This window comes from Pteronotus mesoamericanus, unplaced genomic scaffold, assembly GCF_021234165.1.
Source record: "Pteronotus mesoamericanus isolate MK-2021 breed Mesoamerican mustached bat unplaced genomic scaffold, CSHL_Meso_final contig_73, whole genome shotgun sequence".
In the NCBI taxonomy this organism is placed as follows: Eukaryota; Metazoa; Chordata; class Mammalia; order Chiroptera; family Mormoopidae; genus Pteronotus; species Pteronotus mesoamericanus.
The window spans coordinates 13946339-13959605 of NW_026555245.1; the positions used below are offsets into that span (position 1 = coordinate 13946339).

At 37.7% G+C, this 13267-nt stretch overlaps 1 protein-coding gene across 1 annotated transcript; it reads left to right on the top strand.

The window, feature by feature from the left end:
• Window positions 1-911: 911 nt before the first annotated feature.
• CUNH9orf57 (chromosome unknown C9orf57 homolog) lies at window positions 912-8370 on the top strand. Its single transcript, XM_054583308.1, has 3 exons — window positions 912-963; window positions 3100-3222; window positions 8246-8370. Exons 1-3 carry the CDS (start codon window positions 912-914, stop codon window positions 8368-8370), a joined length of 300 nt encoding a protein of 99 aa, XP_054439283.1.
• The last annotated feature ends 4897 nt before the right edge of the window (window positions 8371-13267 follow it).

The window sequence follows — 13267 nt, forward strand, 5'->3', positions numbered from 1 at the left end:
ATAGTATACCCACATGGCTATGAACATGTGAACTAATTAATCTGTAGCATAGTGAGAATACCGAAATCTTTAGCCTAATTTACAGTTAGTCAGTTTAACTGCTGATTGAGTTAGCCTAATTATGTTAATTTCATGAGTAAGGCACTTCCATTCCTTATAGATCAGAGTGTTCAAATGAAAAAATTTCCTGTTTACTTGGGCAATTTTTACTGTTTAAACCGTTTGGAATCTGGTCAATCAGAGACTTGCCTTACTGGTTTTGGTTATAACTGACTTCACTACATCAGGAATTTTACATGTTGCTATCCCTTAAACAACTTCAAACCTAGAAAATTCTCACAATACCTCAAGATAGAGGCAGGTATGTCATGAATAACTGAAATGTTAATTTTAACCGATCTGAAAATGTCTTTATTTTAATTTTAATGAGGATTAACTACTGTTAACTATCATCGAATACTTTTCCTTATAAATATGATCATTTGCACTAAAAGCATTAGTTTATAAGGAAGCATAAATAAATATCTGCCTTTTGGCAAATAATTAGAAAGAATTTTAAAGTATATCAATCTAGAAACATCATCTATCTCAATTCATATTTTTGCATTAAACAATTACTATTCAGAGAAACAAGGAGAGGATGGTATTTGATAATCAGAAGATACCTAAATTTAAAATGTTCATAGGAATGAGAAATTTTATTGTTAATTTTTGATAAAGATAGCTACCTTATTTTTCCTCCTTCACAGAATAAATTTTTTATACTTTATTAATGAAATAAATGAAACTTGGCAAGTCATTTCCCTCTTTCATAATAGCTAACATAAATGTGTAACTTTTTTACTCCCTCAGGAAAGATTTAATGGTGGGACGTATCTTTCCTTCCATCTTTTTTGCCTAAAAACGTAAGAATGAGAAGGATTGTCTTCGGTAGTGCTTTTGTCTTATTCTGCCTCTTAGGTGGTAAGTCATTAAGAAAGCATAAATCAAAAGGAGGGAAAATTATCTAGGAAATTGCAGAATTACAATATAAGTGACATATGGTCTTAAACGAGGCAATTAAGATGCTTACAAAGAGGCCTGAGTAAGGACATATATTAATAATATAGTACGAGCTAACAAATAAAGTCATAAAGTAGAATAGCATACTTCAGAATTAATCATGTAAAGAAACTAATTTGAAGCTTTAAATCTAATTGTCAAACCAAAAATATATCATATGTCAAAAACAACCATATATTTTAAGACAATACAAGACTAAAAGGAAGTAAATGGGATCTGAGAACATATAAGTATTCATGAAAAATTACCATCAGCAAAAGGCCTAAAAGTAAAGGCATCTTCTTTAGTAATAGTAAAAAATGTGAGGGCCAAGATTTTAAGAATAAGGGTATGGATACTGGGTGTGGAATCAGAAGGAGGAAGGACCATCTGAGAGGAAAACAAAGAAGACGGTGACATCAGATGGTTTAGTAGCTACAGTGACCTGGTGTGGTTACTGAGAGCAAGGGTTTGGGATTAAAACAGACCTTTTTAAACTCTATCTCTGCCACCTGAGCAAGCTACTTGAAATCTTGGGGCCTCAGTTTTCTGCGAAATGTAGGCAACTATAACACCTCCTGGAAAGATTCGTTATGGGAATAATTGGACTAATGCATGTAAATAGATTATCAATAGGCCTAAGTTTGGTTCTGAAAGGTACTTGTCGATTGATACTTGATTATGGATTGAAACTCTGTCACGCTTAGTGAAAATACCAATGTGAAATTTCCAAAGTGTCAAGCTGAGGTTGAAACTGGGGAGAATAGTCAAGAGAGGTTAATTAGCCTCATCAGCCAGACTATTTTTTATTAAAAACAATCGTTTCTAACCCCAGATGTGACAGAGGGAGATATAAACTACATTGCACTACATTGCTCAAAAGGTCTAGTAAACACTTCCTTGGGGTTGTCAATGAGTAGGCGTGACTTGGCAATGGTCTTCATATATTAAAAGATGGGAACTATGAACACTAAGACAAATTTTAGCTGAATTTCAGAAGACTCTTAATAATTGAGCTGTTTTTAACAGTGATGAGCTCTCCACCACTAGCCAAGGCTCCCTGCAGGAATTATCATAAGGGAGACCGCTGAAGTCAGTAGAACCAGTGGTTCTCAAAAATTGATCCTGATATCTACATCTAAATCACATGTTTTCTGCCCTGACTCAGTTGGTTGAAGTGTCATCCGGTAAATAGAGAGGTCACAGGTTCAAGTCCCAGTGAGGGCACATGCCTGGGTTTGTGGGTTCGGTCCTCAGTCAGGGAGCATGCGAGAGGCAACCCACTGATGTTTCTCTCTCACATTGATGTTCCTCTCCCTTTTTTACCTCATCCTTTCCCCTCTCTCTAAAATCAATAGGCATGTCCTCGGGTAAGGATAAAAAATAATAATAGTAGTAAATAAACAAATCACAGGCTTTCTACTTACTGCATGTCTAAAATAAATTCTAACTGGGGGTGGAGGGTGCCCTCTAGGAATCTGTGTTTATTTTAACTGCTTAAGTAAATCTAATCCACAGACAAATTTGGAAACAGAACTTCTAGATAATATCTTCCATTCTTACATATGTGGACCCAGTTCAAAAATTTCTGGGCTATTTCCACACAAAATGAATAACAATTTTGAACCACTGAATTTGACTATTGAAGATAACCAATATATAAACATGAATCAAGCAATAAATATTCACAGAGAACTTACTATGTATAATGTGCTGCTTTAGACATTGAAATGAAGGCCTAATAGTGACTATACAGCTGAAATTAATTGTTCTGGCTAAATAACTTCAGTTTGATTTAATTAGGCACAGAGGAACTGAATAAATTTTAACTAAGTTGTTTAGACCACCTGGCCTCATTTCTAATTGGTATCAGTTCAGAGTACTTCCAATTCATGATTGTAGCATATGTGAAGTCAAATTTTTAAAATATTGCTTACTTTTAAAGTTGAAAAATCACTGCTTTATTTTTGGATCTCTCTCTTTCTCTTTTTCCCTTTTTTTTCTCTCTCTGGTCTTGCTCTCCATTTTCCCCTTATATTTTCTTTCCTGTGCTTGGAGATGTTGGAGGTGTGATTTGTAGATCATGCAACCTTTCAATCCCCTTCCATGGATGTCTTTTAGACTTTGGAACCTGCAAAACAAAACCTGGCCAGTACTGTATAAAAGAGGTCAACACTAAAGGTAAGTATTGACACTTTAAAAAACAACAACAACAACTTAGTGCCCTGGCTGGTGTGGCTCAGTAGATTGAGCACTGCTGGCCTGTGAACCAAGATGTCACCAGTTTGATTCCCCATCAGGTCACATGCCTCAGTTGAGGGCCAAGTCCCCAGTTGGGGGGCATGTGAGAGGCAACCAATTGATGTTTCTTGTGCACATTGATGTTTCTCTCCCTCTCTTTTTCCCTTCCTTCCCCTCTCTCTAGAAGTAAATAAATAAAATCTTTTTTAAAAAAGAAAAGAAACTTATTTAAAATGAGCACATTCATTGAGCATTTTTTATATACCATATCCTGTATGAATCCTATATGAATGGCTTTACCTGGATTATTTTACAAAAACAAAACCAAACAATGATGTGAACTGGATCTTGTCACTATTCCCATTTTTTACACATGAGAAGTCTGAGGAATAGAAGCTAATGAATGTCAGCCAGGATTCAAATTCAAGTACTTTGACCTCTGAGCACACATTCCCAATGAATCTATATGATGCTTTAGTCATAACACTCACATCCTCACAAAAAATAAATATATAATTTGCTGACCCTTCTAAGCACAGCTTTATGCAACTGTACAGTTTGCATGCCCAAAAAGCCAGGCTTATCTGCATAAATTAAAGTGCTAAATGTAAAAATCCAAATGAAGAAAACATTAGAAGAAAATACTGGAGAACATATTTTAAGTTTGAAAGAGAAGAGGCCTCCTTAACATCCAAAAGGCAAAAGTTGTAAATAAAATGATAGATAAATTTAAATATATCAATATTTTCAAATTTTAAACTGTATCACAAACCCAAAATTTAAAGGTAAGGAATAAACTGGATGAAAATATTTTAAACATAAATAACACAAAAAAAATTACTATCTATCTGGAATAAAGAACTTCCAGAAAACAATTTTTAAGTAGACCAACAATCAGGGAAAAGAAAAAAAAAAAAACAAACTAAACTTGTTAAAGGAATTGTAAGGCGGTTTTCAAAGGAAGAGACATAATTGACCTGACCTAAAAACATAAAAAGCTGCTCAACTCATCAGTAAGTATCAAACAGAAGAAGAAGAAGAAAATACCATTCGAAATAGCAACAAGAAAATAAAGTACCTAGGAATACATTTAACCAAGGAGGTAAAAGACCTGTACACAGAAAACTATACAACATTGAAGAAATAAATTAAGGAAGACACAAATAAATGGAAGCATATACTGTGTTCATGGATTGGAAGAATTAACATCATCAAAATGTCCATACTACCCAAAGCAATTTATAGATTCAATGCAATCCTTATTAAGATACCAATGACGTATTTCACAGAAATAGAAAGGACATTTCAAAAATTTATATGGAACCATAAATGACCCCGAATAGCCACAGCAATTTTGAGAAAGAAAAACAAAGTAGGAGGGATCACAATACCGGATCAAACTATATTACAAGGCCACTATACTCAAAACAGTCTGGTACTGGCACAAGAACAGACCCATAGACCAGTGGAACAGAATAGAAAGCCCAGAAATAAGCCCAGGTCTATATGGGCATCTAATATTTGACAAAGGGGCAGAAGCATAAAGTGGAGCAACAATAGCCTCTTCAACAAATGGTGCTGGGAGAGCTGGACGGCTACATGCAAAAAATTGAAATTGGATCATCAGCTGACACCATACACAAAAATAAACTCAAGATGGATAAAAGACTTAAATATAAGTCGCAACACCATAAAAGTCCTAGAGGAGAACATTGGCAGGAAACTCTCAGATATCCCACACAGCAATTTTTTCACTGATATGTCTCCTAAAGCAAGGGACATAAAGGAAAGAATAAACAAGTGGGACCTCATCAAAATAAGAAGCTTCTGCTTGGGTAAAGAAAACATCAGCAAAATGAAAAGGGAGCCAACCTTATGGGAAAATATATTCGCTAATGATACATCAGATAGAGGTTTGATCTCCAAGAATATATAAAGAACTCACTCGACTCCACTCCAAGAAGACAAACGATCCAATCAAAAAATGGGCAAAGGACCTGGGCAGATGTCTTTCCAAGGAAGAGATACAGAGGGCCCAGAGACATTTGAAAGGATGCTGGGCATCACTAGCCATCAGAGAAATACAGGTCAAAACCACAATGAGATACCACCTCACACTGGTCAGAATGGCCATCAGAAACAGATCAACAAACAAGAGGTGCTGGCAAGGCTGTGGAGAAAAGGGAATACTAGTACACAGTTGGTGAGGATGCAGATTGGTGCAGCCATTGTAGAAAGCAGTGTGGAATTTCCTCAAAAAGCTAAAAATGGAACTGCCTTTTGATCCAGTGATTCCCCTGCTGGGACTATACCCTAAGAATCCCAAAACTCCAATTCAAAAGAACCTATGCACCCCAATGTTCATAGCAGCACAATTTACAATAGCCAAGTGCTGGAAGCAACATAAGTGCCCATCAGTAAATGAGTGGATCAAAAAATTATGGTACATTTACACAATGGAATACTATGCAGCAGAAAGAAAGAGCTGCTACTCTTCGCAACAGCGTGGATGGAACTGGGGAGCATTATGCTAAGCGAAATAAGCCAGGGAGCGAAAGACAAATACCATATGGTCTCACCTATAAGTGGAACCTAACCAAAAATACAAAGATGCAAGGAAAATATGACCAGCAACACTGAAAGGAAAAGAAACTAACAGAGATAAGAGGGAAGAAGGGCGGGGTGGGCAGGGGAAAAGGAAGGGAAGGGGCAAGTCAAGGAACATATAGCAAGGACTCATGGACAAAGCCAAAGTGGGGAAGGATTGAGGAAGGCAGAGGGAGGAGGGGCAGGGGAAAGTGGTGGGGGAAGGCAGAGACAAATGTATTTGGAAAAATAAATAAAGTAATTTTAAAAAAAAGAATTAATATCATTAAAATGGCCATTCTACCCAAAGCAATCTACACATTCAATTCAGTTCTTATTAAAATACCAATAAAATACTTCACAGAACTAGAAAAAAAATAATGTATTTTTAACCCATCAGATTGATGATAACTATGAAAGTTTTATAATGTCAGGGTTTAGTGACAGTGTGAGGAAATGGGAAGTCTCATACATTTCCAGTGACAATTTAGATTGGTTTAGCATTTTAGATATTCTCATTAAAGTTTTATTTTTAAAGATTTTATTTACTTACTTTTAAAGAGAAGGAAAGGGAAGGAGAGAAACATCAATGTGCAAGAGATGCATTGATTGGTTGCCTCTCACATGCCCCCAACCTGGAACCTGGGCTGTAACCCAGACAGGTTCCCTGACTGGGAATCGAACAAGCAACCTTTTGATTCGCAGGCTGGTGCTCAATCCACTGAGCCACACAAGGCAGGGCTCATTAAAATTTTAAATGAGCACAGCCTTCTACAGAGCAATTCTATTTCTTGCTATCTACTGCAAAGAAATAGCTACATGGCAACACACAAAGGCATGTATCAAGGTTATCAACACAACTTCATGTTTAATAGTAAAGTAATAGAAATGACCTTAATATTTGTCTATAGGTATTATTTAAAAATTATGATCCATTCACACCATGAAACGCTAGGCAACACTTAGAATGAATTAAATCTCTTTGTTAACATGGGAAAATCTGTAAAACATTGTTAAGAAAAAAAGTTGCAAAACAGTTACGTACAGTATACCTCCTAGGAATAAAAATCTCCACAAAGCAAAACTCTAAGTTTCTCTGTGGAATTGGAAGAGAAGAATAAAAATTCGAGGAAATGAAAGTTAGCTGGGAAAAAGGTATAGAATTTCGGGGCCATATCTGCTGGGGTTTGGAGATTATAATTACTTGAGCCTTGTTCAACCTGTCTAGCCTAGTCACCGTCTCTGAACCCCGAGTTCCCTGGGTGCAACTTTGCCAGTCAAGGTGCCTTCATTTTGAAGTAGAAAGGTGCCAAATCCTCTTGGAAGTCTCCTCCCTTCTCTTCCTGAGTGTGGACAGACATCTAGTCAGCTTGACATCAGAACAAGTACTAAAGGACTCTGGACACAAGCAAGAGCAGGGAAGCTTATGTATAGCACAATATCGACAACAGTTCTTGGTGGGTCAGAGACCTAGAATGACTGCAACATTAAGGGAAGAGTACTTTCCTGACTTGGAAGTGTTGCCATGTCACAATGATGTGAAACAAATTGAACTGGGATTTACCTTTTTGACAGTTTTATCCACAGGGTTTCTCCTCTTGGGTACTATTCACACTGGCAGAGAAATTCTTTTTTATTCGGGGCTATTTTGTGTATTGTAGGATGTTTGTTTAGCACATCGCTGGCCTCTACCCACTACACGCCAGTAATAGCTTCCATGTTGAAATAACAAAACTACCTCTGGGAATTATCTACTGTCCTGGGGCTGGGAGAACAAAAATCGTCCCCAGCAGAGAACTACTGTTTGCTCAAGTTCCCAACCATCATATATTTTGCCTTTGGGGAATTGCTCTTCTGTGTTCTTCCAACTGCAGCTGGGACGCTAGGGTTACAGGACACTACTGTCACTTTCTTTGTACTTTTGTGTATTTTTCACATTTTCTACAGCGAACGTGCATTACTCCTTTAATCAGGGACAAAATTAAGTGAGGTCAAGGACACACCTCATTTCTGAAACACATCTAAATGATCCTTCTGAAGATTCAGTCCTTTTGAGTAACTCATCACCTGGGTTAAACTAGGGGATGACATTAGGAAGCTTCCAAGTAGCTAACAATTCAAAAATTTTACATAGTCAGTGGCAATCGCATGTCTTTTATTATCTGAGTCTGAAGACTATTTTGATTTACAATAGTCAAGCTTTTGTACTGCAATGTACCCAACTAGAAAACTTTCAGGTGGGAGTTCTTAAACGCAAGAAGATTGTATCTTGATAAACCTAAACTTTTGCTTTGTACTTTCTTTAACCTGTTATTTGAGGCCAGGTAGATTGCACCTCCCAAGGGATTTCTCAGCCTCTCCCTCTTTGTTTCCTCAGGTGGAATTCACTGGTTTTCAGTTAAAGGCTGCACAGAGAGCCACGAGGAGTGCTTCAAGAGAATTGTGACGCATTATAATACTCGGTCTACTCACTGCTGTTATCTCCCTTTGTGCAATTTCTGAGCTCTTACTCAAATTGCTCGACTAATCAGTCACTCTGAAAGCCTGACCTGGTATTCAAAAGGTGACAGCCACCATCCACCAGCCCTCTGCAAAAACCTCAGACCTTTCCTGGCTGTAAGTTCTGATATGAAACCAATTTTGGTTTTCGAGGTGCCCAACTTCTCCCCCACCAATTCCAACTCATTTCAGGAACATCCTTTTCAACACTATCTCTTGTCCTCTTTCTGCTTAATTTCCTTTCCAGTGATTTCAGGGCTACAAAGAGGTAAAAATGTGAGTGATTTCCTGAGTCAAATTATATACATCATCTCTAGTTCACAAATTTTCCTAAATATTTCCATAATCCATAATATAGTTATAGATGAACTATATATAGCACAAGATACCAAATGACCAGAAAGTGTTCATTTGGTTTCCAAAGGAAACTGCCATGGTCTTTTGGGGTAATTTATGGTATGGAAGAAACTTATTTAACAAATATTATACCATAGGAAAAATAAGCCATAAATCAGCAAACCAGACCTGAGAGAACTATGGCCCCAAATGACAAAGGGCGCAAAGCAGATGGAAAGGCTGATAGTTATTTCTTCCATCTGCATTAGGATTTGCCCAAAATCTGGATTCCCATACCTTAACTGCTCATGAGTACATTGGCCTAATTTTAGCAGATTAAGCGATTCAGCTTAGGCAGGGGGATAGATTCCCATCCACAAGGAATTAAAAAAATTTTTTTGAACTGCACTTCACATTTTTTAACATGCCACATATTCAATTATTCTTATTCAATGCCCTACTTATGTTACTTCAAGATTATTTCATTTTAGAATTTGAAGTGTTTTTCTCTGTATTTTCAGGAGTTTGAAAAATTCAAATGGTAAATAATAAATCTCAATAAAGCATTTTTTGTTGTCTTTTTCTCAGGACCTAGGATTCTCACACAGAGCCAGCCCTCAATAAGGACTTTTCTATAAACTTCAAAGAAAAACAAGCATTTTTTTTAAAGGCCCAAGGAAACTAGACATTTTCCTCCACACTCATTTCAACTATATTTCTCAGACCATGTTTCTGAACTCACTAAAAAAGTTTCTTCATTCTGAGATTTAAATCCATTTGTCATTATTCTGTCACTTTGTGTGTCAGGCACATTGGTAAACAGGGGTTACCCAAAATCAGTGAACTTCATGGAGAGTTTCCTTTTATTTTTCTTGTTTTTAAAATCTAACCTTATTGCCCTGACTAGTATGGCTCAGTGGGCTGGGCATCAACCTGCAGACTGAAAGATCATGGATTTGATTCCCAGTCAAGGTACATGCCTGGGCTGGGGACCGGGTCTCCAGTTGGGGGCGTCCAAGAGGCAACTGATAGATGTTTCTCTTGCACAACGATATTTCTGTCCCTCTGTTTTTCCCTCCCTTCCTCCCTCTCTAAAAAAATAAAATAAAAATAATATAAACTAAAATATCACCTTATTTACCCAATATCATGGGGAAAATATAACAAGATCAGATAATCAGTGACTAACTCCACAGAGCTTCCCAAACATAATTTGCAACCCCAGTGACGTAATAAAAATATTAGGAAGCAAGTGCTAGTTTATCGTGTCACTAACTAGTTGTCAGCCTTGGCAAGTCAGTTTGCTCTCTCTTCATTCTCCTCACATATAAGATGAAAGGGATTGGATCACATGATCTCACAGATCCCTTCAAATCCTAGCATTTTATGACTCGGCATTGACCAATACCTCTTTGCTGTTGTATTCTTAGATTTAAAAATAAGACTTGGTGCTGAATACATAAAATAGGCCCTGGTTGTTACGATTAATGCTCCCCTAGCTCTGTGTAAGGTAGAAAAATGAAAGGAGAAATGCAAACAGTGACCATCACTGAAGCAGTTTATGTGCCAGCAAGTTTTATCCAAAACTGGGAACAAGAAATAACTTTCACACCCTGGCTGCTGTGGCTCAGTGGATTGAGTGCCAGCCTGCAAACCAAAAGGTCCCTGTTTCCATTCCCAGTCAGAGCACAAGCCTGCATTGCGACCAGGTCACTAGTCGGGAGTGTGTAAGAGGCAACTGATTCATGTTTCTCTCCCACACTTTGATGTTTCTCTCCCTCTCTTTCTCCCTCCCTCCCCCTCTCTCTCTAAAAATAAATAAAATCTTTTGGAAAAAAAATAACTTTCACATCCTTGATGTGGTGGGCTGAGTAATGAACCCCCAAAGATGTTCATGTTCTAACCGCTGGATGTGAGATTAGGAAATAATTCTGAATTACTCCAGTGGGCATACTGTAACCGCAAGAGTCTTTTCAAGAGGGAAGCAGGAGCGAGTCAGGGAGAGATTTGAAGATGCCAAGCAGTTGCCTTTAAAGGTGAGGGAAGGGTTCACAAGCCAAGGAATGTGGAAACCCTCTAGAAGCTAGAAAAATCAAGGAAACAGGGTCTCCCCTAGAGCCTCTAGAAAAAAATGCAGCCCTGCAGATACATTTTAGACTTGTGACATCCAGAATGGTAAGATAGTAGATTTGGGTTTTTTCCTAATTTAGATATAATTGACATGTCACATTATATTAGTTTTGTGTATATGACATGATTATTTCATATTTGTATGTATTAGGAAATGATTACCACATTAAGTCTAGTTAACGGTCATCACTATATATAGTTACAAAAAACTTTGCTTTCTTTTAACATAGTGAGTTGTTATTGTAGCCATGGAGAATCAAATACACTTGATCATGCAAGGGATGGGATGGTGAGGCATTTCCTCTGCCCCCAAGGTTTACATGTCCAACTCTTGATATACATGCGATCTGATTTCTAGAGAGGTACCTCAGTGTCATATTATCTTCCTTTCATTGTAACAATTTCTCAGTCATAATTTCCCTAGAAACACACAGATGGTCTACAGACATGCAATCATGTCTTATTAGTTTACACCTCCTACTCAAGCCCCTATCCATTCAAGATTTTTTTGGCTAACAACTTTATCCCTTTCCTATCCCTTATACCTAAAGACAAAGTGATACCTAATTTCTATGTATAAGACATCAGAATGAAGTGCTAATGGATCTCGGAACCTGACTGATCCTCTGAATACAAAGATGGCTTCCTTGTTGATTACTTTTTTTTTCCTGCAAATGACATAGAAACCTTTGTGGTTTATGCCCCATAATTCATTAAAAAGATAAGCCTTTGCAATCAATAGGTGGGGGAATCTGGAGGATGTGGCAGAGAAGAAACTAAAATGATTCTATTAGCAAAGAAGATAGGGCACATTTTGCCTGCTAGCACTCAATTACGAGGTTTTCTGAAGTTACAAGGAGCATACATTTTATAGTTGATACGGCCATTGCTGCTTTCCCCGCTCTACTGATGAGGAGGCTAACGCCGTGTAGCCAATGGGTGGTAGAGTGAGAACTTCTGGTGACACACCAAGGCATCTTTGCTCCACACAATTGCCATCCCTTAGGAGCACCACATGGGTGGGCAAAAGCTGTGGGAGGGTGTGACCCTGACTCCTTAGCTCATGTTTCAAATCTCTGAGAAATGAGATTAGGAGTCTTTGAAAGAAGCATCAGAGCAAAGAAATAGAAGAAAGTGGGATGATTGATGACTGATCCCTGAGTGTCATGAACAACTCTGAGTCTGGCCAAGGACTTGGGACAGAAAGAAATATTCAGTTAGATAATGATGGAGAAAAATCTGTTTGAATGTTGCAAGCTACGTAAAGGGAGCCATCTTTTAATTTGGTTTTCTGTAGTGAAGAAGTTTATGTGCTAATACTTTTATGGCTAAAACTTCAGGCTGATATCCGATGCTAGAGACATGGTCCATCACTCACAACTTTGGGGAGACCTGGGGTCATCTCAGCCCTGTCTGTCCAAAGTAGTTCACATTTTCTTTCCCAGTAGTTGACCCATATGGCTGCATATCCTACAAGTTAAACCATTAGAGGTGACTGTACCAACTGGTGGACACATTTCTCCTACCTTGCATATTTCCTTGATCTCTGTAAATTACCAGTGGTAACTACTGTTGAAACCTCTTTCTAGTTGAACCTTAAATCTTTTTTTAATCTTTATTATATTTTTTCCATTACCATTTAGTCCCCTTGAACCTCAGATCTTAACATTCCAATCTATCCTTCCCATAACTTACTGGTGTGAGTATATTTTCTACCTCTTATCTCCACACATACCAAACAAAGTTAATAGATCTGCCATCAGAAATTATTATGTAGAGTGGAACTTCCAGGCAGAGCTGTAACTGCAATTTCGGTGCCAGGGCAAGCATAAAACATGCCCTCAAATTAACTTTGTAATTCATGTCTTGGCTCATATACGGGTGTTATTGATGATACTTACCATCTGGTAGCTTCCCATTCTAACTAATTATTCTTGCTAACTAGCATTAAGCTTAGCGATACTATGTGTATGTGCTGTTGAATTAATTTTTTTTAAATGGCACGCTGTGAATTTCAGAGACCAGGGGCAAAAGTGCCATGGCCAGGCCGATATAGAGCTCTGAGGATGGAGAGAAAAAGAGAGAGAAAGAAGAGTAGCCAATGACAGTAGAGATTTGAAGCACATGGGACTCATTAGTTCAATAAATATCTATTGAGCAATTCTCACATGTCAGGTATAATGGAGGTGCTGAGAATAAAATAGTGAATCATTTATGGTGCAAGGAAGGCTAAACAACAATCATTTTATTATTATCTTTCTTGGTTCTGGGGCTGACTAGGCTCCACTAGGCAATTCTCTCTTAGGGTTTCTCCTGGAATTAAAGTTAGAGGAGAGCTAGGCCTGAAATCATTCTCTCTCAGGGTCCCAAAAGAGAGAAGGCCAGACAGAAGCTAGACTGGCTTTTATTACTTATCTTCAAAAATCATATATGT

Excerpts from the sequence above, each read along its gene's own strand:
- CUNH9orf57 (XM_054583308.1), top strand. The coding sequence starts at position 912 with ATGAGAAGGATTGTCTTCGGTAGTGCTTTTGTCTTATTCTGCCTCTTA. Across the intron at positions 964-3,099 it reads CTTATTCTGCCTCTTAGGTG|ATGTTGGAGGTGTGATTTGT; the intron begins GTAAGTCATTAA and ends CTGTGCTTGGAG. Across the intron at positions 3,223-8,245 it reads AAAAGAGGTCAACACTAAAG|GTGGAATTCACTGGTTTTCA; the intron begins GTAAGTATTGAC and ends TTGTTTCCTCAG.